This window comes from Balaenoptera acutorostrata, chromosome 21 (assembly GCF_949987535.1).
Source record: "Balaenoptera acutorostrata chromosome 21, mBalAcu1.1, whole genome shotgun sequence".
Taxonomy (NCBI): Eukaryota; Metazoa; Chordata; class Mammalia; order Artiodactyla; family Balaenopteridae; genus Balaenoptera; species Balaenoptera acutorostrata.
In genome coordinates, this window is record NC_080084.1 from 15,571,485 (window position 1) to 15,599,267 (window position 27,783).

The 27,783-nt window shown below is 46.5% G+C and overlaps 1 protein-coding gene across 4 annotated transcripts in view; it reads right to left on the reverse strand.

Moving 5' to 3' along the window:
* The window catches only part of RBPMS (RNA binding protein, mRNA processing factor), a 191,749-nt gene that overhangs the window by 18,738 nt on the left and 145,228 nt on the right, over positions 1 to 27,783 (reverse strand). Inside the window, exons 6-7 of one of the 4 annotated variants that reach the window (XM_007174057.2) lie at positions 7,981 to 8,108; positions 5,030 to 5,255 (exon numbers count right to left, since the gene is read on the reverse strand). The exons of 1 other annotated variant lie outside the window; for it this stretch is intronic. In XM_007174057.2, the coding sequence (XP_007174119.1) occupies positions 5,124 to 5,255; positions 7,981 to 8,108 (260 nt within the window). In that variant the 3' untranslated portion in view covers positions 5,030 to 5,123. 2 more of the 4 variants (XM_028164481.2, XM_057537486.1) reach the window with 2 other exon arrangements.

The following is a 27,783-nucleotide window of genomic DNA, read 5'->3' on the forward strand; positions in this document are numbered from 1 at the left end:
AGGAATTCCTCTACTTCATGAAATGATGCCCGTGAGGCTCACCCCCTAAAGGAACGTCCACACCCATCGGTCCCCTCTGCCCCCTCACACTCTTTCCTAGCAGACGAGGAGGACACGAATGCAATCAGCATTCTTTACGCTACTTGTTTAGCACCTAATACTCCTTGCCTAGGGCAATTAAACAAGTTGCCATCACCTAGACAAAATGTCAAGATTTACACGAACCGGTTCAAAGGTTTAAGTTTGCCATGTGACCCACCCGGAGAGCTGGGGAGAAGGCCACGCCCCAGCCCAACCCAGTGACCCCGCCTGATCTCCCAGTCTGAATGGTGGGATGGTGCTGAGGTCTGAGCCCAGGCAGCGACAAGGTCTAGACCTGAAAAGCAAGGTCCTAGGCCTGTGAGTACCTCCTGCTAAGACCAATCAAGGCTGGGCTTAATTAAACATAAGCCTTCAGGGTTAATTTTCTCTCTTGGGCTTTTAGACTCTTTCCCCATCTGTCCCAAGCACAAACCAGGCTCTTGCTTCCAAACAGGCAGGTGAAATGTGCTCAGACATCCCAGAAATTCACTCAAGACGCCACTTGGGTCGAGGGCACCCAAGCATGTAACACCCTGTGTCAGATTAAGTCCACAGTGGTTGCTTGTCATCCATATTTAATTTTGTCAGACTGTTAATTTTTAACTATGTTTGCTATCAAGGGCCATTAGAGATCTCCAGGAGCCGAGCTCGGTGAAGCGAGAAGCACTTCGTGGCAGAGTGGATGAGTCTTGAAGTTGGGTTGTCCCACTTTGCCATCCTGTCACCGAGTTCTGGCCTTGCCCACTGGCAGCACAAATCTTGAATAAAACATGATCCCATTTGGAGCTGATTTTCCTTTTTACCCCTGTCACAATTGGTTTTCTTCACGGAGTTCACTTTCTTTCTATGGAGGCTACATTTTACATTTCCAAAGTTTCTTTGTAGCCTTGGTTTTGTTTCCCAAGCAGTTAGAATTCACGTGCTTTCAGATGGTATCTGGGTGACTATTCCCACCATAGGAGGCCAAACACCCTGGGTGGACGGCCAGCTGACCCCACCTGAGCCTGCCCTCAGCTCACACCCCGGCGACAGGCTGCCCTTCTGGCCCGGCTCCAGCTGCTTCTCTTCTTTACCAAAGAGTAAAGCCTGGACCCTTAGGTTTCTGCTGGCGGGGTACCAGTCCTGAGTCCCTGCATCCTAAGTGCTTCTTAAGCTACAAAGGCGCTCAGGAGCCTCTGGGCCACACCTGAAGTTCTGACCACCCCCCCCAAAAAAAAGAAAGAAAAGAAAAAGAAATGAAAGAGCTATTTTAACAGTAATTACTACTCTATGCCAAGCGCTTTACTCTTTCCCTCAAAATAACCCCAGAGAACAAGTGTTCATTCTTCCTACTTTATAGATGAGGAAACTGAGGCTCAGGGAGGTTACACAAAAACAAACTTGCCTAAAATCCCAAAGTTAGCAGAAAGGAGGGAAATTGTCATTAAAATTCGACCTGCTGGATTTTAAACACTGAGGACCCGATGACATGCCAGGCCCTCGGCATATCCCGTTGTATGGGTGGACCGCTCAGCAGTTAATAATCCCAAAGGGGAGGCAGGCTCACAAACAGCACTTACAGGGGAGACTCACTGAGACTCAGGGACGGGCTCTCCCTGCTCATGAGGTCGGGGGGCACACACGCAGCATCTAGGGAGCGTAGCTTTACAGAGGAGCAAACGGAACACGCTTAAGAAACCTGGAAAACACAGCGCACCAAATGAAGGCAATCCTGCTGCCGCCGCCCAGTATGGGGAAGGCTAGGCCTCAGTGGCAAAGCAGCAGCTGTGGCCAAAGGAACAACTAGACCCAACAACTCTGGAAGAATGGTTCTGGACTGCTTCTGAGAGGCCAGTGAGGACGGGGTCAAGGTTTGTGTCGCTGCTTTATGAAGAGGATCCTTAGTTCTTCAAATACCAGACAGCAGAGGAGGGGAGGGAAGGGATGGATGGGACAGAGAGGGTAAAAGGGGACAGAGAATTTGCTTGGCCAGGAGTTGGCCCCCCTGGGGGTTGGTTCAGCCACAGGACTATGATGAGAATACTATCCCCCCGAGGCACAAAATGTAACCCCATCGCCCGGAAATGAGGCTGGGCAGAACCCTAGCGGAAGGACTGTAGAAAGAATGAGCTAGAAAGCCCAGGGACGAACAGGCCGGGTGACCAGCAGCTGGAGAGTTCAGGGACAACAGCTCTGAGTGAAGCAACACACAAGAACCGTTTGATCTCTCCGGGAATCCAGCTGTTTCCCACTCTTGATCTATTTCCTGTCAGGGACAGGTTTTCTTCCGACAGGCGTGTCCGGGCCTGGCTGTAGGGACTTCCTCCGGGGGACAAGTTCTCCCAGCGCTGGCACAAGCTGCAGAGACCACACTGCTGGACGCAGGGCAGGCGCCGTTGCTCGGTGTCGTCGGCGGCTGTCATCCGATGCCCCATCTTGCTCACCTATCCCTCATTCACTCTTTCCAGCCTCTGGCCTCTCATTTGGCTGCAGCCATGAGGACTCTGCGGCCCCATTGGTGTCAAGACAGGCTAGATGTCCTTAGTGTTTCAACTAGCACAGCTTTATGGGTAGCCAGTCCTGGGCTTTCTTCTCCTTGAAGATTCAAATGCTCCTTAAAAGGCTAACGCTTTCTAAGCCCTTACTGTGTGCCAGGCACCCTGTTAAATGCTTTAACACGAGGGACGATCAGCCCCACTTTCGGTTAAGGAGCTTGTTCAGTCGAGGTCACAGAGCGTGTAAATGGCAGCGCCTGTGTCTGACCAGGTAGTCCCAGCAGAGCCCAGGCCTCGAGGGGCAGGCAGAGAAAGAGGCCCCCCTGTGGGGGGAGAGGGGCTGGGAGAAGAAAGGGGGCCCCGTGCTCACTGGGGGCTGGCGCTGGGAGCACCGCGCCTGCCCCGCCTGCCTTCAGGCTCCTATGAGAGTCAAGCCAGATGCTCCTAGGTGACCAGAAAGCCAAACAAAAAACAGGGAACTAGACAAGGCTGGTGCGTGCAGGAGACGGAACACCAAGCAGCGGTTTCTCCCCACCCTCTGACCTTCACGGAGCTGCAGGTTTAGAAAGAAAAGTAAATGTCAGAGGATTAATAGTTTCATTTACGGCTGAAAACAATTCAGAGCCTTGAGCTGAACGGCCTCAAAGACAGCGCTGCAGTCCTTCGAAGCTGTGGTCTCTGGGCCGGTCGCAAGCCCCGGGCTGCAGGCAGACAATACCCGTTCGGGAAGGCCGGGCCTCCAGAATGAGGGCGTCCGCGATGAGCGTGGATGCCGCGCGGGAGGCGCACAAGCCGGGCGCGCATCTCCCGACCCCGCCCCGCCCTCCGACAGGCTGGCCGGCGGGTGAGGGGCGCAAGCTGCCTCCCGTGGGCTCTGCTCACGGGCCCACCCCTGCAGCACTGGCTACCGCCTTCTGAACAGGAGGGAGAAGCTGAGAAATCAAAGTCCTTCCCGAGCCGGGTGCCCACACGCGCCTGGGTGGGAAGCACGGCCGCCCTGCCGCCGGGGCTGTGCTCGCCCGAGTCCGCACTCACGGCCGCCCTGCTCCCCGCGCCCTCGAGACGCTACCTCTCCCCGGCTCCGGACTTAAACCAGACTGACGCCGGCCCGGACCTCCTCCTCCTTCTTCATCTCAGTATTCGCTATGGGGCACAGGGACAGAGGAGATGCCTAATGAGATGTGCTTTAAAGAGAAGTTCACAAACGCAGTTCTTAGAAGCTGCACAGTGAACGCCAACACCTGGCCGGGGGCCCCGCAGTCAGGCCACCCATACACGATCCTAGGCCCCTCTCTCCTCCACGATCTCGCTTCCCTATCTGCCTGTGTCTTCTCCCATGGTTCATTCTGGTATTTGTTTTAGGTTTAGCCTTTAAATTTTTTCCAGTGTGTCACAAGGGACCTCCCTAGGGGCACGTCTTGCCCCGGGAAGTCCGTGGTATGATTTTAAAGCCTTTTGTTTACGTGCCGGTGATGCATTCTGGTCACAAGCTGCCCAGCAGCCCTGGGAGAAGGTCTGCTGTTCCTCGGGGCCACTGGGGCCTCTGAGGAAGGGACGGGCAGTCAGGACTCGCTCTCTCAGTCCTACTTACCTGCACAAGTTTCAGGCCCAACAGTATGATGCTGGTCAAGGGTAAATAGTACTGTTTCTAGAGTGTCGTGAGGACAGTGCATTTTACTGGCTTTCTCTTAGCCCCAGCAGCAACAGGACTAAAAGCAAAAATGAACCCAGACTTAAAAAGCTGAGATGTGTGAATATGAGGTGAAAGGAACTGCCTGGACATTCTCTTCGGGGCGTAACTTTCCTAAAAGTCGTGAATGAAACCTTCCTCTGCTGTTCCCAGGGACTCACATAATATATTTAATAAACTTCGAATACCAATGACGGTGAAAGTAAGCAGGATGATCATTTCTTACAATGTTAACCATCTTCTTAGAAATCGGATGCTCTTAGAAATAGATGTTCTTTCGTCCCTAAAAGTAAAAAGGCAGTACTGAAGCTTACAGTCCGATTACGTTATCCAATAATTCTTTAAAAAATGGGATTTGATGTCACATAAGCATCTTGAATTTAGAGATGGAGGCACGCGACCACAGATGGAAGCTGGGCAGAAGTAGAAATATGATGCAATTCCTTTTTGATGACAGTTTCTGTCTCTCCTGGGTCCTTCCTTCTGGATCAGACAGACTGGAAAACACTTCCACCCTTGTTGAAGCGAGATCTCCTGGCAGATGTGACACATGGATGCTAGAATGAGAATCTTCCAATATGCAGCTCTTGAGGGTTCAGGAGCCCAAGAAGATACGAGCAGCAGTGAGGCCTCGGCTCTGGACCAAGTGTCCCTGGGATGCTGAGTCCTTCTCGCATATAAGGTATACTGAGTGTCATGGGCCCAGCTCTCCCAAAATCTGAGATAACATCTTAGCTCCAAAATCGCATCAGCATGAAAACAAAACGCTGCAGTCTACTTGAGATCGTTTTTTCTCTAATTAAAATTTTTATTGAAATCTCAAACGTTACCAAGAAATAGTTTTTGCAAAAGGGGGAAGAAATAGCTAACAAGCAAATTCAACATGGGAGCTCCCTCTGCTGGTCTGCAGTAGGTTGATATGTTACAAACACATTCCCAGAGACAAATCTAATTTGCTGGAGAAGTGGACAAAAGACAGGTGTGTTGGGCTTTGCCTCAGGAGAGAAACACTAGAAGAAAAAAAAAATCCACGTCTCAAAACAGAGCACAACATCACTAAGAAAAGCAAAATTATTTAAAAGCTGATCTCCAAAGACATAATACGATTTCCAAAACAAAAATGGAATTAGCCACTAAGAGGATGCTCTATTTTGGTCTCCCCTCTGCTCTACCTCCAGTTAATAAAAATTCTGTCAGGCCCTTTGGGTGAAGGTTAAGTTCTGATCCCCTCGTCTCTGTCTCCAAGTCTCTTCTTACAGGCTTCTCATCTAGTTAGAGAAGAAAGATCCAAGGAGTCACTGGAGCAAGGCCTTTCCAAAATTCCATCAAAGGATTAGTCTTTGGTGAGCCAGCACTGAGGTGTGGAAAGAGCTTGGGAGTCAGGTGGCCTGGCTCTGGTCATGGCAGAGCCACTTGCGACTTTGGACAACTGTCTCCTCTTCTCCAGTCTGTTTCCTCATCTGTAAAATGGGTCAGACCAGCTGATCTGTCAAGCCTCTCCCAGTTCATTCTAAGATTCTCACACTGGACAAAGACACTTAAATGACCATATTTGTTCATCAGTCTTTAGGATACAGAACCCAAGCTTGCACTGGGAATGACCCCAAACAAGAAGTGGGGTTGAGCACAAGGGTCTCACTGGTATCAGAAGAGAGTCCCACCAACTCTAGGACTGACGCGGCAGTACCAGGTGGATTCCTGGCTGGGAAAGCCTCAAGGTCAAGGAAGAGCTCACGGGGAAGGTACCACCATGGGCGATACATCCCAGTAAAGCGTAACGGTTGAGTCCATGGAATCTTGGCACTGTCTCTCCTCATCCTTTCTCACGATGGCCTGGGCTTTCTGATCTCTTAAGACTTTTTAGCTCCTTCTCCCACCGTATCCCCAGAATGACTTTTGATTTCATCCGTTATATGAATGAAGAAAGGACAAATTACCCAGACATCACGGCCCAAAGCCACCATTCGCAGTCTTTTTTGGCCACTGTCAATTCCTGCTTTTCCAGGACAGTGGTGAAAGGCTTTGGTGCTGATTAACCAAAAGCCATGGATATTTAGACGACTAGGCAAACTTGGCACCATTTCATGGTATTATTAACATTTGCCTCAGCTGTCAATTGACCTGTATCTAGGCAGTCCAGGAAGAGGAAGAGGTGGATCGCGTATCCCCAGATGGCAGGGGTGGGCCACAAACAGAGGGGACTTTTTGAGTTGCTCCAAGGCATCTACAGAATAATCTAAGGTCACTACGAGCATTCTGATAACTCAGCAGAAGGTATCAGCCCGTTTCCTTTCCCTTTCCCTTTGCCCTCCCCTGCTACCTGCCGTTGCAAGGGTGACCAAGCACTGACACGGACAAAGGTGGAAAAAGCAACAGGGAAGGAAAAGCAGAAAGCACAGCGAATCCAGAAATTGGGTCATCAGTCTCGGAAGAACCCCTGTTACTTTGTTTTCTGTGCCAAATACTCTCACCACCACCACCTTTTTCCTCACTACTTGTACTACTTTCTACCCCCTTCTTCCAACACAAAGGGTGATCACTTCTGAGGCCCAGGCACCAGGGCCTTCTCTTGGTAGTTTGCCTGCATGGTCCCTGGGAAGCTGGGTTGTCCGCGCACATACGAGGCATCGACAGCTCAGCTGAGAGAGAATGGAAGGAGGTCCAGCTAAGAACACTCCCGACCCCATGGCCTGCCTGGGAGACCCTCGCTGGGGCCCCTTGTAGGTGTCTTGCACAACACAGTAAGTTGTGTACGACATAAGACTTTTAATTCAGAAGGGTCTTCTGGGAAGCTGTTTATTTCATCCAGCCTGGTACACAAACACTAAGCAAAACAAACAAAAACCCCACCTGTTCAGGCTGGTAATTTTTTTAAAAACAGGCTTTCCTGCTTTTAGAGGAGTTACACATGCAGTAAGACAAATGAAAGCTGTATTCTTTCTATCTTATTTGTTATTATTGATCATCGCTCTGAATCCTAACCTTGATTACTACTACTTGTACTAAAAGCAAAGCTAAGAGAAACATCGTTTCCAAGGGAAGAGAAAGGGTTGGTATGTAGACAGTAATCTTTGTGAAGAAACAGCGGAGTTTGTTTATAAAGCTCAGGCTATTCTTAACTAAGAAAGAAAGCTGGTCAGAAGAGATACCTCTACCTTGACCTATAATTACATTTAAGACACTATATTGTACCTCCTTTTCTACAGGGTCTCTTAAAAATGGAAAAAAGGAACCCTTAATCTCTTCTTTAACATATGTAATGACAGCACACGATAGCTCCCAGCTTGCTCCTTCGTCCCTAGAGCTCCCAGAACACAAGAGAAGAGATCTCAGTACACAGGAGCACACGCAGACAGGTAGCTCTTGTAACAAGCGCACGCCTTCCTCTGCAGCCCTTCCCCACGACAAGGCACACACGTCTCTGCTCTCGTGACACCCTCTAGCTGGCTGGGGAGGTGACCTGGGCCCAGGCTCTCGTGTGTGATATGAGGGTGAGATCATTAAGGAAGAGAGAGGTGTTGTTTGGGGGCAAACATCAGGCAGTGGGTGATATCATTGCTGTCAGACGGTCCTCGGAAGTCCTGGAGGAGTGTCAGCTTGATTCAGAGGGGATCAGTAATCTCTTGAAGGCGGATCTGTTAGCTGGATAGGGGTTAGTTGTATGGTGTGCCCTGGGGAACCAGGTTTGAAAGGGCTGCTGGTGGAGTGAAGTCGTGGCCGATGGGTATGAATTACCTGGGCATGCAGTGAGGCGGGGTAGGTGAAAGCAGGAGGTAGAGCAGGCGCTAGCTCCGCTGGGTACAGAGGGTACGGGGCCCACACTTCAGGGCTACTGGGGTAAAGTGCAGGCACTGTGAGCTCATCTGCAAGAAAAGAATAAGGGAAGAGTTAGTGGTTACCAAACAGCTGGCTTCAAATCAGAAACAAAACACCCAGTGTAGCCCCGAGCCCCAATCAATGTCAGAAGTCAAGTCGCTCTCATTCTTTCAATAACCTGTTGGCTTCGGTCCCCCAAACACTAATAAGCAGGAGAATGGTAAATACAAAATGGACAAAAAAAAAAAAAAAAAAAAAAAAAAAAAAAAAAAAAAAAAAAAAAAGCAAGAAATCTGCTTCCTGTCTGGCCTGCTGAGATCTCAGGCCCGGGCTCCACCCTGGACACTCTGATGTCTTTCCAACTGTAGCTCGGGGGAACCCACGAACAGTGGGGACTTCCTGCACCAAACAGCAAACGGGGTCCTCCGAGGAAAAGAGGAAGAAAGAGAACCAGTAGGCGATCTCCCATGAAGACTCACTGCAGAGCCTTTGGGAGAACAGTGGCTGACCGGCAGGACGGCGACAGACCAGAAGAACTGGAGGACTTTTCTGTTAATCAGCATAATTACCATTGACAAATACCGGGATCATCAAGCCTTTTCTGTTTAGAAGCACAAGGCCAGACACTGTGCCTATAGGGCATTTAAGGTGTTAAAAGTTCAGAGAATGGAAGTGCAAAGCCTGGGGCATGCTGGTTAAAGTTAAGCTCCAGAGATCCAAATAAGGATGTTCACAATTGCTGTTTACACAGATTTTATTTTCTAGGGGAAAAAAGATGAGTCATGTCGCCAACTGACTGGTCTAAATGGTCCTCGTGGACCTCCGATTCCACTCAGGTCAAGCCGCAGTTTGCCAGGTTGAAGGGCAACTGCCAGGCCTCAGAATGGATCAGGAAGCAACCCATTAAAGTAACAGCAAACACACAAGGGAGCGTCTCAGCAAAGGCAAAAATAACCTCAGTCAATAGTTCTGAACCTGGAACCCGTGAAGCAGCGATCTCGATACGTGCTTTTATCACCTGTCAAAGTCTGACATCAAGTAGGCCCAGATGCTCCCCAGAACCACCGAGGAAGTCAGGAAAAGGTGACCCGGTAAAGCCATCAGTGCCTGTGCCATTCAGGACGCCCCAGAAGTGTACAGTGCACGTGACCCAAGGTCAAGAGAGTCTCTTCACTCCCTCCCACCATCTAAAGCCAGAGCAGGCCTGCATTCTAGGTCTCCCCCATCTCCCCCAGTTCTGACCCAGGGCAGGGTTTTCAGCGTGGGAAGGGGGTTAGACACAGAAAACCGCTTTGCTGAGTGTGATGTGGGGACCTCTCTACAGAACCAGCGGAAGGCAGCTGAGGCCGTGCGCGCCTGCGCCAGCGGACAGGGTGTGCGCACGGCTCCTGTCGCCCGCCCGCGTGCAAGAGCTTCCAACGGGCTGAGAGACGGTCCAGAGCCGGCCGATGAGGACGCGTCAGGGGGCAGCTGGGGATGCCGGTAAGGTGGGGTCGTATACGTGGCCGCCCGACTCCCTCTCTCAACAAGGCAGTTGAAACGACCTCAAGACTTGGTGATGGGAACACAGATGGCCTGTCCATCTAGGCGGGGAAGCCTAGGCCCAAAGAGCAGACTAATGGTAATTATCTGGAGAGGGAAATACCAGCATCATAGCCCTCTTTAAAACGATCAGGTCTATACCACCTACTTCCAGTTCTAGGGTGTGTAGGTGTCTGCAGTTTCTGTAAGGAAATTCCTTACAGAGGGGCTAAGAGAACGCTTCACGGACCCCCGTGTTTCCCGTCGTGATGAGACCACACGAAATCCCTTAAGAGCAACAACTCTTGTGAGAGCCCAGCTCGTGGAAACCAACTACCGCCAGAACCAATGCCTCAGATTTTAAACAACCATTCTCAGGAACGGCAAGCTATTACTGTTGCTGTTATTGTTATTTCAGCTACCATGCTATTTTAAGACACTGAATCTTTTTTTTTTTTTTTAAAAAGGCAAGAGTCTCAAGACCTAGCACACACTAATTTCTTAGCCCACGCTCGTCCAGCCCTACTGTGACAGCACAAGACTATCAACAGCATCAGAGGGGCTGTGCTTGGCCTGCAGCTTCCTTTAGAAAGGTTTTTAAATGTGTGTCTTTTAAGATATCTGATCCTAAAGAGACAAGAGTCTGGGTTTCAATCTCAGCCTGATGGAATTTATGATTTCCATACATTTCCACATTTTATCCTAAAGCATGACTTCACACTGGGCCTATACAGATGCTTGGAGACAACTCACTGATTGATATTTGCATAAAACCTAGCCCAGCTGAATGGGGGCCTGCTTCCAAATCCTCTAAACCCAAAGCTGCAGAGTAATAGCACATAGTCAGGTAGTGAAGCAGAGGCCTAAAAGAGACTAGGGGAAACGCACACGGGATAAACCCCTTCTTCCATCTCCTCTCAGGATGGAATCTGGAGTCACGGTCCGGAGGAGGAGGATGCACCCAAAATATGTCAGCGGTAATGCTCTGTGTTGGTGAGAACTGGGAGAGGACGGCGGGGAGCGGGTTACTGACGGCACGTGCTGCGGGCAGGAGCCAAGTCTTACTCAAGTCTGCACCCCTGGGCCAGCTTTGACCCTGGCATTTAGCCTGCAGTAATGCCTGTTGTACTGAACAGTCCCCGACAGAAAATCCTACAAGTTGTTTAAAGATACACCACTGTTTTCTTTGTTAGAGGAACTGAAGGAATATCCATAGGAACTAGATCTACAATTTCTCAACCCTTGCAGTATTTGTCATATCCACCAAAAAAAAAAAAAAAAAAAAGGAGCAAAGGCAGGCTCAAACAAGAGCAAGTGTTTTTGAGCAAGAATCTTCAAAGTGAAAAATAAAAGCGATGGAACCTTTCTTCAAACGTGTTCCCCAGAAACTCCTGTTTACTAAAAGTGCAGCGGTTTGGGTTGACTTGCTGGTGGTCGTGGGGATGGTTGGAGGACCTCCACCCCTGTTGAGTCCCCAGAAAGTACAGGAGGGTTCCGGAGAAAACAGCTTTAAAACCGCTCCTACAGCTGCTCTCACCCAGGGACCGGTTGTTAAAGTAAGCTCCTCTTCAAAATCTCGGAAGTCTGAATTCATTCCTGTAGCTCCTGGAAACCCAGCTGAGAGAGGACGGGTGGGTGGGCAGTGAGTAGCCAGAAGGGGGTGGGGAAGAAAGAAGGAACAAGGAAACACCTGGGAGGGAACGAAATAGGCTCTCCTGACGAACTTCAGTGGCCAAGGTACCCTGAGCCCCTGGAGGGCCCAGGGAGAACTTGGGAGAGCTTTAATGGCCTCGTAAACATCTGACCCAAGCAATACAGCAGGTAAAATAACAGGAAGAAAGGTAAACAACCCAGGTGGAGCTATTCACTCCCTCCCCCGTGTTCCCAAGCCATAGCTTCCCACCAGCACAGGTGCTCCCAGCACCAGCAAAATCAGCAGCAGCTGGGAGCACGGGGTGGGGGAGGGGGATGCAAGTTCTGGGCTCCACCCCAGACCTACTAAACCAGAAATTCTGCCCTCCAGGTGATTCCGATGCATGCTGAAGTCTGAGAACCACTGTTATCTTCCGACTTGTCTTTCTTATTCTATTATTAGCTGCTTGAGTCAAGTGTTAGGCATTTTGCTTTCCAAGGGCTCAGGATAGTACCTGTTACATAGTATCTGTTGAACAAATGAATGAAACACTCCAGGAGAGAAAATGCTAACGACAGCGATAATCCCGGACTTGTTTTGTGAGTGGAACTGGAGGGTCAAAGCAGCCCCAGCCTGACATCCCTTGCTTGGCTCAGAGCCACGCCGGTGCGAAAGCAGCCCTCACGGACGCCTGCATTTCAGCACGAGGCAGCCGGCCGGGGTCAGGACCACGCCGGTGCGAAAGCAGCCCTCACGGACGCCTGCATTTCAGCACGAGGCTGCAGACGCCCCCAAATGGTACACGCTCTCCTTTGATGGAAGAGGGTAGTGAGCTGCATAAGCTTTTTGCGTCTGTACGCTCTTTTTTTGTTGCTAATGTGGTCTTGAGAAAATTACAGCAGCTGAGACAGGTTTTCCACAGCACAAGCCCTCTGTACGACTCCCCGGTGGCAGGAGCAGGTGCCAGCAGAGCTCAGGTGGGCTTCACCTTCTGGGGTCACTGCTCAGCCTGCTCCGACTTAACAGGACGGGAAGGCTGAAAAAAGAAGAGAAAGTTGGCTGCCCTAGGCCCACCGGGATGAACTGGAGTCAGGGAGGGGGTTAAGGTCCCCTAACAAAAGAGGCTCTTGACCACCCAGAGCGAGCCAGGCCCCAGTGGGCAGAAAGAGATCAGAAGGCCAGGGCTTTTGTCTGGGCCTAATCTGACCCTCCTGAGAGGCTGGGTCAATCCTTTCCCTTGGCGCCAGATCTGGCTACATCCTTTTCTCCTTTTGCACCTCTGAGGATAATGTTGTTGAGGGCTCATAATATACATCTGAATAGGCCTTTTTCTTAGCCTAAGAGTATGCAAACCAGGAGAGTTCAAACTGAATTCTAACCAACAAAGACTAGAAACTTCCCCAATTCCAACCTCCAATCCCTTTGAAAAGAAAGAACCGCAAAGTCTGATGAATGTTTAAACCACCAAAAGAGCTCATGAAGATCACCTAGTCTGCCTTTTCATCTGGATGAGGAAACAAGGATGCAGACAGGCGACGCTTCCAGTCTAAGGTCACACTGAAACGGACAAAGATGAATGACTCTTAGAAACAACTGAGATAAAGAGGGACAAGGAGAATCTTTAATGGACGTAACCTTACGATAGTTGCGAACACAAGGTCCAAGGACGTTGAAGTCAGTATTTACTTTGTCTCTTGGAGATTTCTATTTGGAAATATTCCACAGCGATCCCATGCTCCACACGTCCGAAATGAAGCACATTCCTTCCAATGGCCTGTCTTCCTTGGTTCCAGATCTCAGTAAAAGATGCTGCTTAGCTGCCCAAGCCTGGAAGTCACCCCACCTTCCCTCACAGTCAATCTTTCACCAAGGTCCTATTGAATCTATCCCAGCATCACTTTGATCCTAACTCCCATCACTGGATTACCGGAAAGGTCCTCCTGGCCGCCACACTGCACCTGGCTCAACTTTCAGAATACACAATTTAGTAATGTCACTCTCCTGCTTAAATAACCTTTCTATGATTTCTCTTTGCTCTCTGGACAGGATGTGACCATGGCCTAGAAGACCCCGCATGATCTCGCCATCATCGCCCACCTCTCCAGCCCCGGCTCTCACCTGGTTTTCCCTCCCGCTCTAGGATCCATCAGCCATTGTCCTGGCTTGACCGTACATGGTTCTCTTGCCACTTCTAGGTCTAGTACACTCTTTTTCCCTCTGCTGGGAGTGTTCTTTCCTTTCACCTCTTATTCATTCTTCAAAGGATTCCACTTAGATGTCACTTCCTTGGGGGTGGAGGGGAGGGGAGGCAGGCCTTCTTGGGAGCAATCAGTACCCTCTGCGTTCTGCTGCATTCCGCACCTCGCCTTCACAGTAGTTACTTCTAGGGCTCTAAGTTCTCACTCTTTGCTGACCCCGGTGCCTACCACCAGAAAGTATCAAGAAATCAACCATTTGCTCATACCTGATCAAATGAATGGAGAAAAAAAAAATACCTTGCCCTTCAGGAGGAAATGAACAAATTCTACGTTAATTCATTTCCATGTGGGAGAGAAATAGGTACTGAAAGAGGATGAATGTGAGAGCATGCAAGTGCTACTTTTTAAATAAGATTACATTTCAATCCTGTTTTAATAACACCTATTTTCATACTTTTTATACACAGCTGCTGAGAGCTTGTACGTCATTATTCCGGATCCTCATTAAAAGCTCTGGAGAAACGGGCAAGGATGGGTGTCTCATTTTAATGATGAGAAAAGATCTATCCAAGGTCTCATAGCTAACTCATAGTGTCTGAACTGGGATTCGAATCCAGGTCTCATGTCTCATGGTTCAGGCTCCCTGTCACATAGCATCCTGTCCTCCCTGACATGGGGACGTCCCCACTACTGGTGGTGGTGACAGGCTCCTGGAGAGCAGGTGGTCTTCATCTCTAGCTTTTAGCATACTCAGTTTACTAGAACAAACTCAGGGACAGCGTCCTCCAGGAGAGCTTGCCTGAGAGATGAAGAATTTGGCCAGAGAAAACAGCAGCCATGACACAGAAGACCCAAGATTGATGAAAAATTCCAAAGAAAAATAAATCAAGGATTCTGTTAAGCAATCAACTCCTACTCACATACCTCTGCAAGTAGTTGATCCAAGTTTGTTAAGTAAACCCTTGAAAAACCAGCCTTAAGAGGCCCACTCTTTTGAGGGCTATCCCATTAGGACATGCTCTTCTGGTGTGAGGGCTAAGAATACAGCCCACTCCCCATTTCTGAGGCAGAGCAAAGTGCACATAGCTCCTGCAGAGGTCTGAACAGTGTCCTCCCCCCAAAATTCACGCCTGCCCAGAACCTCAGAATGTAACTTTTTGAAAACAGAAATTTTGGAATTATTTAAGGATCTCAAGATGAAATCATCCTAGATTGGGGGGTCGGGTAAATCCAATGACTGATGTCCCTATAAGAAGAGGAGAGGGGAATTCTCTGGTGGTCCAGTGGTTAGGACTCCACACTTTTCCTGCCAAGGGCCCAGGTTCGATCCTTGGTCGGGGAACTAAGATCCCACAAGCCACGCAACGGGGGAAGAAGAGGAGAGGACATAGAGAAGAAGGTGAGGTGAAGATGGAGACAGAGGTTGGAATGATGCATCTACAATCCAAGGAACGCCAAGGACTGCCGGCACCCCCAGAGGTTAGGAGAGAGGCATGGGACGGTTCCTCTCTCAGAGCCTCTAGAAGGAACCAACGCTGCGGATGCCTTGATTTCAGACTCCTGTCGTCCTAAACTGTGAGAGGATACATTTCTGTTGTTTTCAGCCACCCAATTTTGCTGGGAATTTGTTGTCACAGCCCTAGAAAACCTTCGGTTCCCACAAAAAGTCACATACTTCATTAGCTCTCCAAGAAGGTAAGTGTAGGGGAAGAATCAAAAGATTTGGTGAACGTAGAGAATGGGCTTGAGGACACAGGGAGGGGGAAGGGTAAGCGGGGACGAAGTGAGAGAGTGGCATGGACATATATACACTACCAAACGTAAAATAGATAGCTAGTGGGAAGCAGCCGCATAGCACAGGGAGATCAGCTCGGTGCTTTGCGACCACCTAGAGGGGTGGGATAGGGAGGGTGGGAGGGAGACGCAAGAGGGAGGAGATATGGGGATGTATGTATATGTATAGCGGATTCACTTTGTTATACAGCAGAAACTAACACACCATTGTAAAGCAATTATACTCCAATAAAGATGTTTTTAAAAAAAGATTCGGTGAAAATCTCAAAGGATGTGTTCAGCACCACTCAGCACAAATCACGACTGTAGTTTTTGTGTTCTGCACCGGGAACCAACCGTACTAAGTGCGGGAGACACCAGGAGAAATCAAGTCTGTGTTCAGCCCTCCTCCACTCTACCTGTTCTTTAATCCCGTCCTTGGCCACTTTCTTTGCTTCAATTACTAATTCTATTTAGGATAATTCATAAATCTACAGCTTTGATTTCCACTCCAACGCAGACATCCTAAACACATCCAAGTCAACTCATACAAAAATGCACTCACAAATCAATTCCTCTTCGTACCTCTCCACATCCCTTTATCCCATTCATTCAGGTCCAAAGCCTCCTTCATTTCCCATATCCAAACCGCTGCTAAGTGCTAATACAATAAAGGATAACAGCAGTAGTAAAGTAGCTCATGTTTATGGAGCATATCTTATGTGTCACTCACTGTGCTAGTGTCCCTTGTGGAAGGTACTAACACCAGCCCCTTTACATTATGAGGAAACAGAGGCACAGAGGTTCAATGCCTAGCCCACTGGCTCACAGCAACCGACAGAACCAGGGCGTGGACCAAAGTCATCTCTGTCCAGAATCCAGACCCTTCACTTCTCTGCCTCTCCACACTGATTACATTCCCTCTGTGCCTTTCTCACTATCTTTTCCCTTCCATCCCTACATCTACCACCCAAATGCATGTTCCTTCCCACTTGGACTTTTAAACTGCCTTCCTAATAACTTCCGCTATCTCTCCACTCACATTTTTCTCTCATAACACACATTCCTAGAGCAACCCTTGAAACCTGCAGGCAAACCCAGACCAACAAAATATGCCAAGGAAATTCCAGAAGCAAGCTGGTCTTTATTCAACTGGCCCAGAGTCACCTCCCCCCCAGTTAATGATATTCTGCCATGCCTCCGAGCAGTCACTGCTCTCAAGGTCCTGCTCTTTCCTTACTGTGCAGCTGGTCCCATGCCAAAATACCTTCCAACCCATGGTTTTAAAAGGATCTGACTCTTGATCTGAGAGTTGAAGGGAACCCAGAGAATAATAAGCTGGAAGAAAACTGTTCCTCGGGGAGTTGACTGAAGTCACCACTGTTATCTACTCTTGCTCATCACAATGGGGCATTTTCATAGCTCTTCCTTCCTGAGACCTGCAACTGCAGGGTTGAGGGTCACCCAGAGCTTCCCCAGGCAATTCCCTTCCCAGACACGGCAACTGAACTTTGAGGGTGTCTCTCTGAGAGCCGGTCGTTAAGAAACTGACTGCAATCAAATCTGGATGTTTAACAGGAGCTCTATTTCCAGGAAACGTTGGTTTCATATTACATAAACCACATAAAAACATTCGCCCAGCTCCACTCTGCTAGAGACCTAGGTAAGCTTCATGAGGGCAGAATACTCTCATGTATTCACTACTAGCTATTCCCTACTAGTGAACACTACTAGCTATATTCACTAATGTGCCCTTCCCCAGTGTCTGGAGCAAAGGAGACACTCAATAAATATTCCCTGAAGGAATAAACCCTCCCCTTTTACACAGCACACCCCCTTCTTCCTCTTTTTCTAGTCCAGAACTGCACTCTCAGTTAAAATGTTTCTTCTGCCTCTTTTGCTGTCCAAACAGCCTTTTCCATCTGTGGTAGGTAATTTAATTATAAAGGGATTTCAGAATTGTACATAAGAGTGGCTGTGTGGCCATCTATGGGACTAGTCACATAACAAATGGTCATAATAAGGGTATTTATACAGTGCATACTCTGTGCAAAATACTTCCCAGACTTTAACCTATTTATTCGCCAGAACAGCCTTATGAGGTACTGCTGTTATTACTCTGAGTCACAAAAGCAGGATGCTACCTAAGGGCTTGGCGATGAAGTGACAGGCCCAAGGCCACGCGGCTGGGAGGAGTGGAGCCATGACCTGAGTACAAGCAGCGCGACTCCAGAGCTCACGGTCGTACCCACTGTTAAGATGGTGGTTTTTCTACCCAAACATCCTCCCCACAAACCATAAAGCTTAATTTTCTAAGTTAGAAAAGACAGATCACCACCTTCAAAAACAAAAAAGAAACAAAACACTACTTTAGGGCAGATGAACAACACAAGAGGCTATTCTGAGAACATGACAATTCTGGTCTGCTTCTCTGGCACTGATGATATGTAATGAATACTTAATTTTTAAAATTTATGATAAAAAGAAAAGTATATTCATAAGGTAATTTTGACATGAGTTTTACAAAAACTAGTTAGGAGACATACTATGTATATATAAACACTAAGTAAGGGCGAAAGAAGACACGAGAAATTACAGGCTTGGATCACAGAGATGGTAGATGAGGAATGTCAACAACTTGTGCTTGACTGAGAATATTGGCGGGAGTAGAAAGAAAGGAAAAGAAATTTCTTCCTCCATTTAAAAAACATTTAAGGAAAAAAAACGTTTAGTGGGAATTCCCTGGTGATCCAGTGGTTAGGACTCTGTGATTTCACTGCAGAGGGCTCGGGTTTGATCCCCGGTCGGGAAACTAAGATCCCACAAGCTATGCTGTGTGGCCAAAAAAAAAAAAAAAAAAAGGTATTTTAGCATAACTTCCACTTGCCACTCACCTTTTTGGGGGCATACATGTATTATCTGGTGAGGGAAGAAAGTGAGGAAGGGAGAGGTACGTTTACAAGAACACAGCCAGGCATAGGTGTCTTTTTAATGAAATTGCTGCCTGGATACATCTCTATTTAGTCTATAAAAATAATCTACAGAACTATTTTATTAAACGATAAGCTCCTTGAGTGCAGGGCCTGTGTGTGTTTTGCTCACCGAGCTATCCCAGTGGCTAGTCTAGTACATTTATCTAGCAGACCTTCATCATTTTTGATAAATGCTGTGTTAGGCATAAATCTCTGCATACGTTGTTTTTCTTTAAGATAAATTCTAAGAGTGGAACAACTATGTCTAAGGTGATGGGCATTTTTAAAGACCTTGATACATCTTGCTGTGTTGAAATGTTTCAATATATATTCCCAATAGATACAGAAACATTTTTACCAACTTTTAATATGACAGTATTGGGAATTATTATTAAAAACAAAACTAAACAAAAAAAAGGGCAAATTTATAAACAAAAAAATCTCTCCATTATTTTAATGTACACTTCATTGACAGTTAGTAATGCTGAACTAACGTACTTCCAGATTCTTATTTGGAGCAGGTACTGCCAAGAGAAGTCTCCATTAAGGCATGCTGCTCTCTTAAACAAGCCAGGATGGGGACTTCCCTGGTGGCGCAGTGGATAACGCTCTGTGCTCCCAATGCAGGGGCCCTGGGTTCGATCCCTGGTCAGGGAACTAGATCCCACATGCATGCCACAACTGAGTTCACATGCCACAACTAAGGGGCCCACGTGCTGCAACTAAGGAGCCGGTGAGCCGCAACTAAGACCTGGTGCAACCAAATAAATTAATTAATTAATTAAATTAGTATTAAAAAAAAAATCCAGGATGGACCAAATACCCTTCCCCACCCCTCCCATAACAGCATGTGTACCTTGATTACTGCACCTGTTACTTACATTGAAAATGATCTCTTTCTGTAGCTTTCTCCTTCCCCAAGTTGTAATCTCCTTCTCCCAGCACTTATGTCTGGCACACACAAGACATTCAATCAAAGTTTGTTAAATTTAATTGATATTTCCAAGTGCCGGTAACTTATTAACTATCAAGAGCATGTAGGGACTTCCCTGGGGTCGAGTGGCTAAGACTCCACACTCCCAACGCAGGGGGCCCGGGTTTGATCCTTGGTCAGGGAACTAGATGCCACGTGCCGCAGCTAAGAGTTCGCCTGCTGCAACTAAAAAGATTCTGCGTGCCGCAAATAAAAGAGCCTGTGTTCCGCAAACTAAGACCCGGCCACATAAGTAAATAAATAAATATTGATATTAAAAATAAATTAAAGGACTTCCCTGATGGTGCAGTGGTTAAGAATCTGCCTGCCAATGCAGGGGACACGGGTTCGAGCCCTGGTCTGGGAAGATCCCACATGCTGCGGGGCAACTAAGCCCACGCGCCACAACTACGGAGCCTGAATGCCACAACTACGGAAGGCCACGCGCCTAGAGCCAGTGCTCTACAAGAGAAGCCATCGCAATGAGAAGCCTGCGCACCACAACGAAGAGCAGCCCCCGCTCACCGCAACTACAGAAAAGCCTGTGGAACAACGAAGACCCGATGCAGCCAAAAATAAACAAAATAAATAAATATATTAAAAAAAAAGTTTAAATAAATAAATTTTACAAAAGAGCATTTAAAATTGAGAAATAAATAACCTAAATGGTTTAAAATTTAGCACATTCCCTTGACTTTTAAGAAAATATCAGTCTAACTCTACACAGGCTCCGCTCCCGGGCAAAAAGGCAGAAACTTTAATAACTTGTCAGTTTTCAAGAGACTGAAGCTGACTTAGGGAACTGATAAAGCAGAACCTCAAAATATACCTGAAAGTACAGATAACACAAATCCACACACATACGATAGCACGCTGGCCTCTGGGCCGCGTGAGGCATTTCTGAATGAAGCTGTGTGTCTGAGCGGAGCTCCTGCTCTCATCCCTTCCCTTCTCCTGCGCTATCAGCTCAGCAGCCCTACCCGGCCCCCACCCACCCTTCTGGATCCCCATCTACGTTCACAGGTTGGCCCTGGGCTATTTGCCCTTGATTTATCCACAGGGAATGTTGAGAATATTCACAAGCCATCGGCAGAGCACGATATCCTGGCTGCACAGATGCGAGGTGGGTGTGGGCCACACCCGTAAAACCTATGTCACCCCTGCTTCCTCCTTCTCTGGTTTTCTCTCATGTCAGATCAATCCTAGTCTGTAGTTTGCTATCCTGAAAATAATTCTGAGTTAAATATGCATGGCTATGTCAAAAAGTTCCAAGCATACTTTCTAGAACTCAAGAAAATGTATCCATCTTTTGGAAAAAAAAATATGGCACTAGCTTACGCTAACATTGTGTTTCTCAAGGGGCCTTTCCGATCACTGACAAGGTACAGCCCACAGACTAAAACAGAAATGATAAAGACCTACTGAAGTAAAATGTCATCATCTCTAGAGATAAACAGATAGAAATTTTATAGTTTCTCAGGTGATACTGCAGGGTTTGCCTGCAGGTTTCTGGGCTCCTAGAAATTCAAGTTCAAATTGCAATTATAAAATTGAACACATCAATTGACTTAGAGGGAGCTGTGTGTATCATTTATCACCTTCCTGACTGAGGTGGCTTGGGCACTTGACTACTACCACCACTACCCCTCCTGACTGTCAAAGAAAGCCCAGGGGCTATGGTAGCCGAATCGCAGGTGTGGTAAATGACATAAAAGCCCCTACATGAACATGCTTTCCCAAACTATTCCTGCTCCAGCCTCTGAATGGTACTTGGAAAATAAGGAGAAAGACACAAAAGAGTAAGGACATCTAACCCTCATGACACTGTGGTGATCATCACTTCATAGTATTAAAAAGTGAACTGAATGCCTGAAATATCACTATCACTGTCTTTACTTAGTATCGGTATCTCAGCACCACAACGCTGATGGATATGGCCAAGGCTGCTTCAACGTTTCTCTGTGCTGAGGTGTTTTAACATTTCTTCCAGGAGGCTAGAAATCAATCACTTAAAAATATGAAAAGCCTCATACCACCAATTACTGTGAACTGTGAAAAGCCTATTGGAACAAAGCTATCAGAACACTCAGAACATTTCCTGTCCAAGGGTAACAAAGTTGATAGCACACAGAAAACTCAGAAAGTTGCTTTCCTGTTCCATCTTCTCTGAACTTGCCTTCCTTGATTCATCCAGTTTTATAATCTAGTGACCTCAGAGCGAAACTTGTGTAAACAAAACTGCCCTTCCGGAAACTTTTGTTGCAAGAACTGCTTCCTTTGGTCCCCCTGTGCTCTCAGAGGTGACACAGGTCCCACATTACCACTGAAGGACAATTCCACCTGCACACTCTAGGATGGCGCTGAATAAAATCTTTTCTAAGATGGTTGAACCATGAGGCCACAAGCTGGATGAAATAATTGAGCAGTGTCCAGTTAATAACAGCAGCAAGAGACTAAACTAGTTCTTAAATACAGTTCAGGGCCAGCATGAATGAATAAAGCCCACAGGATGCAAAAATGTCAATTTAGTCAGGGCTACTTTCTCTCAAATTTTATCACATCTCTCTCAATGTCTTCAACAAATATTTTCTAAGTACCTAACTGTGGGCCAGATGCTAGGTGAATGCCATCATTTGAGATTTCTCCAGCCCAAATTTGGGACAGTAATGCTGAGCCCCAGGGGGAGGCCCCATTATCTACGAACGTGAAGGGTAATTCCTATTTAATTGAATGTATCTTGGTGATCCTGGGTGGGGAGAAGAATGTACTTGAAAACAACTATTTGGAAATGGAAGTCCTTATTAATTTCAAGATGGCAGGCTGTTAGGAGGATGCGATTTGTCATCTGGAAAGTGCTGGAAGAGGTGTAAACTCTCCGGGGAGTCAGCAAATGGTGACTGAAAAGGACTGGACAAGAGAAGAACAAATGACCTTCTTGTATCAGTATTACACATGATGTAATTCCAGAAACGCGGTGAGAGGTGACTCAATACGTTTCACCTGAAAGTCAAACCAGTGTTTCTCCTCTTTAAGTCTTAGCTGTAAACGTTGCTAGATGTGCAATCTTGGACAGTTTATCTAATTCCTCTGAGCCTCAGTTTCCTCAGAGAAAAATACCGGCTATCACATAGGTTCATTATAAAAAGGAACTGAGAGCTCGGGATGCGTATAGTAAGTGCACTGCATCGTGCACCGTGTTACGTAACAACAGCAACAACTACAGACGCTGATATAGGAAAGGAGGTGAGGACACAAGCTGGGGGTGTAAACAATGTCTCTGCTATAGGAACTCTATCCTAATTACAAGAAAATTCCTCGGTTCGTCAAATTGTCTGGGGCCGCAGCTGCTGGGAGGAGGCAGTGGTGCACTGGAATGTGTGCCTTCAGCCACTTTTCATGTTTAAAAACTTTTCATGTGTCTTCCTCATTCTTTTGTGCCCCATACGCACTGTTCATTACCAGGAAAAAGTTGATGATCACTAGAAGATAAAGCTTTGTTAACTACATGGCATTCACTTTTTAATTTTTGAAACAACAGTGCTCTTTCTTCCTAGCACAAGGCTTCCTTTAAAAGAAGTCTCACTGCCCTTCAGCTTCTCTAAGAGAATCTGATCTGCTCAAAGGTCCACTTAACCTCATAAATAAAAGTGGCCAAGTACCTTTGGAAACTGTGATCTACAGCTCCCCGGTCACCCAATGCCACCGGCTACAACAGGACTAAGTTACAACAGCAGCTCTAGGAGTTGATGCACCTCAGTCCCTGACTGGCCAGATTGTATTCTCCCTTTTTTCTCCATCTCTTTGCCTCATAAAAATCAGAAAGATTTAAGCACAAAGTTTAAGAACAACCATAACAGAAAGCCTAGATCTTAATTGTGCAGGAGGTTAACAGTCACACTGTTGACTTTGCAGTAAGACAAACAGTAAAAACTTGGCAAGCACTACTGTATACTATCCCCCCTCCTCCACTCATTCCTGAAGATTGTACTCATTCTTGGGATGTGAATGACAGGAAGAGTTCATCTGAGAGAACAGGGCATCCTAACCTGGTTAGAAGCCCTGAAATACCAAAGGAGAACTGGAGGGGTTAGGCTAACTGAGCTTCTTCATCTGAGGGAAAATGTAACTCTGTCTCCTGAGGATCTCAGGTCTGTGATGACCAGATTACCTTCCAACTCTGAAAGGTTGCTTGTTAGCGTAATAAGTCTTTTCCAGTTTTACGCTGATACACAAAACCAGGGAAACATGAGAGAGTCAGCAGGAAGGCTGGCTGGCTACGGCGTGACTCCTGGGCCTTGGTGGGCAATCCATGCAGGAGCTGAGGAGTCTGTGGGCTTGCTTCACCTCTTCAGAGTCAGATACCAGAGCACCTTAACAGTAGAGAGGACATGCCCAAAGCCATCCCAGTGCCAGTGAGATCTCTCACAAATCTAGAGCCGGCAGCTGGTTAAGCATTATGAAGCAGGTCATATGAGGATTGTTTTGCTTCTTTTTAATTGAGGGGGAGGACCTAATGTTCAAATCTAGAGTCTGGTTAAATAACTATAAAACGGGGCTTCCCTAGTGGCGCAGTGGTTGAGAATCTGCCTGCCGATGCAGGGGACACGGGTTCGAGCCCTGGTCTGGGAAGATCCCACATGCCGCGGAGCAACTGGGCCCGTGAGCCACAACTACTGAGCCTGCGCGTCTGGAGCCTGTGCTCCGCAACAAGAGAGGCCACGATAGTGAGAGGCCCGCGCACCGTGATGAAGAGTGGCCCCCGCTCGCCGCAACTAGAGAAAGCCCTCACACAGAAATGAAGACCCAACGCAGCCAAAAATAAAAAATAAATAAATAATTAATTAAAACAAAAAAAAAAACCCAAAAAAACCCTATAAAACAGCATATTATTATAGCCACTGAAAACGATGTGATAAATCTGCATTTATAAATACGGGAAAATGTTAACAAAACACTAAGTGAAAAAGAAAACAGGTTACAGAACAACATGGATAGTATAATCTCCTTAATAACGCACACATACATGCTTTGCATGAGGGATTGGCACAATTCTTTGGTTAGCAGTCCAGGATTTGAGCTACTTATTAGCTATGTGACCTGGGGTAAGTTAGTAACTTCTTTAAGGCCAAACTTCCTCATCTGAAAATTATTAAAGAGAAAGAAGGGGAAGAGAAGGAGGAAGGGAGCACCTGTTCTCATAGGCTGTCAGGAGAATTGAATGAGATACGCAAAGGATTTAGAAAACTCCTTGTGGATATAACACATATTCATTGATATTATTTTGACTATCTCTGGATAGTGGATTTTACATATTCTTAATTTTATATTTGTTAAATTTTATACAGAAGAAAAATATCTAAACCCCAGCAAATGACCCATTTAAAAAACTACTAAAAAAATAAGAGGGGATATATGTATAACTGATTCACTTTGCTGTACACCTGAAACGAACACAGCCTTGTAAATCAACTATACATCAATAAAAATTAAAAACAAACAAGCAAGCAAACACAGCTACTAGGTATTATGTGTCTCAAAATAACCTTGAAGGGCAGGTATTACTGCTTCTGCCTTAGAGACTGAGAAAACTCAGGGTGAGAGAAGCTGAGTAACCGGTCCTTGTTCCCACAGCTGACACGTGACAGATCTGTATTTCAGAAACCAAACCTGCCCGACTCTTGTAAATACTACTAGAAAAAGCTGGTGCAACGCAGAGTTCGCTGCAACAAGGTGTGATGCCCAGGGCTGAAGACAGGAGATTCCACCCTGGGGTGGTCCTCAGCTTAGGCTGTAATGTATACATGCCAGTTAAAACTTGGGCTCTGCACAACAGCCAAAAGGTGGAAACAACTCTAGGGTCCATCGACCCGACGAATGGCTAAACAAAATGTGGTATATGCATACAATGGCATATTATTCAGCCATTAAAAAGGAATGAAATTCTAACACATGCTACAACATGAACGAACTTTGAAACATTAAGCTAAGAGAAAGTGGCCAGACATCAACGGCATTACATGATTCCACTTACATGAATGATCTAGAATAGGCAAATTCAGAGACAGAAAGCAGATTAGAGACTCCTGGGGGCTGTGGGGAGGAGGGAATAGGGAGTTATTGCTTTATGGCTAGTTTCTGTTTTGGGTGATAAAAAAGTTTCAGAGACAGATATTGGTAATGGTTGCAAAACACTGTGAATACAATTACTACTACCGAATTGTACACTTAAAAATGGTTAAAATGGCAAATTTTATGTCATATATATTTTACCACAACTTAAAAAATTAATAATATACAAAAAACACATTGAATTGTACTCTTTAAATGGGTGAATTGTATGGTATGCAAATTATATATCAATAAAGCTGTTTAAATAAACACAAACACCTTGTGCTCTGCAGCCTGCCAGACCTGCTGCTTTTGAACCCCAGACGGGCAGTCTGCCAAATGTGACACCTTGGACATATTTTTAAAACTCTCTGCGTTTGATCCCTCCTTTGTAAAATGAGGATAACAGCTGTATTTATGTGACAGGTTGTTGTGAAGAGTAAATGAGATAATATACAGAGCTTAACAAAATGCCCTGAGTAGCAATGGCTGCTGTTATTATAATCGCTATTATTTTCAAACTTCTCATACCTGAAGATTCCCAAAGATCACACGTGCTCTACCTGTTGACTCCAGGTTTGAACAGCTCTCACAACTGTATAAGACCTACGACCCACCTCGATAGTAAGGAAAAATAATGCCCTAGTTCTCCAACCGGAGCTCATTAGGCAGACAGGCTCGCAGGAGCTCCACCCTTCCTCACGCAACATCAGGTCACCTCTCTTCGCCACCAAAATTTCATAGCAAATCAGAGGAGGGACAGGAACACAGGCAGCTTAGATCCTATTGAAGGGTCTGTGTGGGCAGCTCAGACCACTTTGTCCTAAGTAATGTAACATCCTATATAAAGAGTCCGTCACTAAACAAGCAATACAATTTTTTAAAGTATCTTTATGGACAGTATTGTAACTATGATGAAAATGAAGCAAGCAAAGGGGCTGCTGACTATTCTTTCTCAACCTCTCTCTCTATCTCCTTCTCAGAGCGAAACCCACCCAGTTCCTTCATCCTTTTCTCTTAGCAACTCCTCTTTCCAATCTTTCAATCATTTGCTTTGTGCTGGGTCCCCTCCAAGTTTTTCTCTTCTCAAACAGTACTGAGGCCCAGCGTGGGAGGCAGAGGCTGGGAACAAACTGGTAAACAAATCATAAAGCCCACGGCACATACTGTGCGGGGCTTGGATGGTAAAATATGAAAAGACTAGGCTGTGAATGTAACCAATGGCCGCAGGCCAGCTAGTGGGCGACAGGACAGTAGTTTACAAATGTTTCACAGACAGAAAGGACTGTTTGGAGAGTTGTCTCTGGACCTTTCATGAGAATTGATGAATAGAGAGGAGAACGGGAAGTTTAGCTCAGAGACCTGTAGAATCAGTGGCTGGGGGAAGAACCACCTCATCTAGAGTGAGGCTGGGAGCCCCAGAAGAGGCCCCTTAGGGCAGCTGTGAGAACACGGCTAGGGCCAGGCTTCCGTGGTGTGGAGACCTCACACCAGCTCGCAGAACCGTTCCATCTGTTAATTCCTCTGTCCCTGTTGCAAACATAGAACGAGAAGCTGGCCTGAGGGTTTACAATAATTTATCTCAAGGTTTTGTTGGAAAAGTTACTTTTTCCCACACTCGGAATATCTTTAGATGAGAATCAGGTCCAAAGGGGCAAATGGTGCTGGAAATAAATAGAGGTGGGGGGAGTACTGGGAAAGTATCTTGAGAGCATGTGTCAGAAAAACAGGCTAACATGCCCTTTTTAGGATGGAGCCAAAGAGCGTTATCTGAATCATCACCCTGGCACTTCTGATGATGCATTTTTAATCATTATGCTTAATTTGGGGAGATGAGAAAGTACCAAACACAAAGCTACCTCCTTCAAAACCTAATGCTGGGTAATTACCTTTCTTACACATTTCCAGTAGCTCCCAATGCCTTTTGAATCAAAGGTAACTCCTAACTGTAGTAAGGATTTCCCTTTGCTCCTTCCTTCCTTCTTCCCATGCCCCCCACACAACTCACCTCTAGCTGGGTAAAGTTAGTTATGATTTCTTGAAAAAAGTTATTCTTGCCACTGAACTTTAAAACCAGTTCTTCCTCTTGCCCGGAATGTAATTCGTCTAAATCGGGGGTAGCCACACGGCTCAGAATGGATTGCACAAGGCTGTGTGTGTTTCCAGAGCCAACTTCAAGGCTTCCCAGTTATTAAAATAAAATTGAGCTTGAAAATTTGATCTCAGTGGAATGTCTTTACTTTTAAGAACTTCTTATACCTATCATCCAACTTAAGTCTGTATTTACACGATCACCTGTATTGTCTTCCTTCCTTCGTTAGAAGGAAAACTGTAAGATCTTTGCTTATGCTTCTTCAGAAGGAAAGCCAGCCTTCAGTCTTCTCCCAGTGACAGCTCTTCTACAAGCAAGTAAGTATGTTCTGCCCATGTATAAGAAATCACTCTTTCTGGAATATCTCATTCTTTCTGGAGAACCATCTGCCAGAAATCTAGATTCTGAAGTACTATCATGTAAAAGTGGGATTAGACTTGTACCATGAAGCC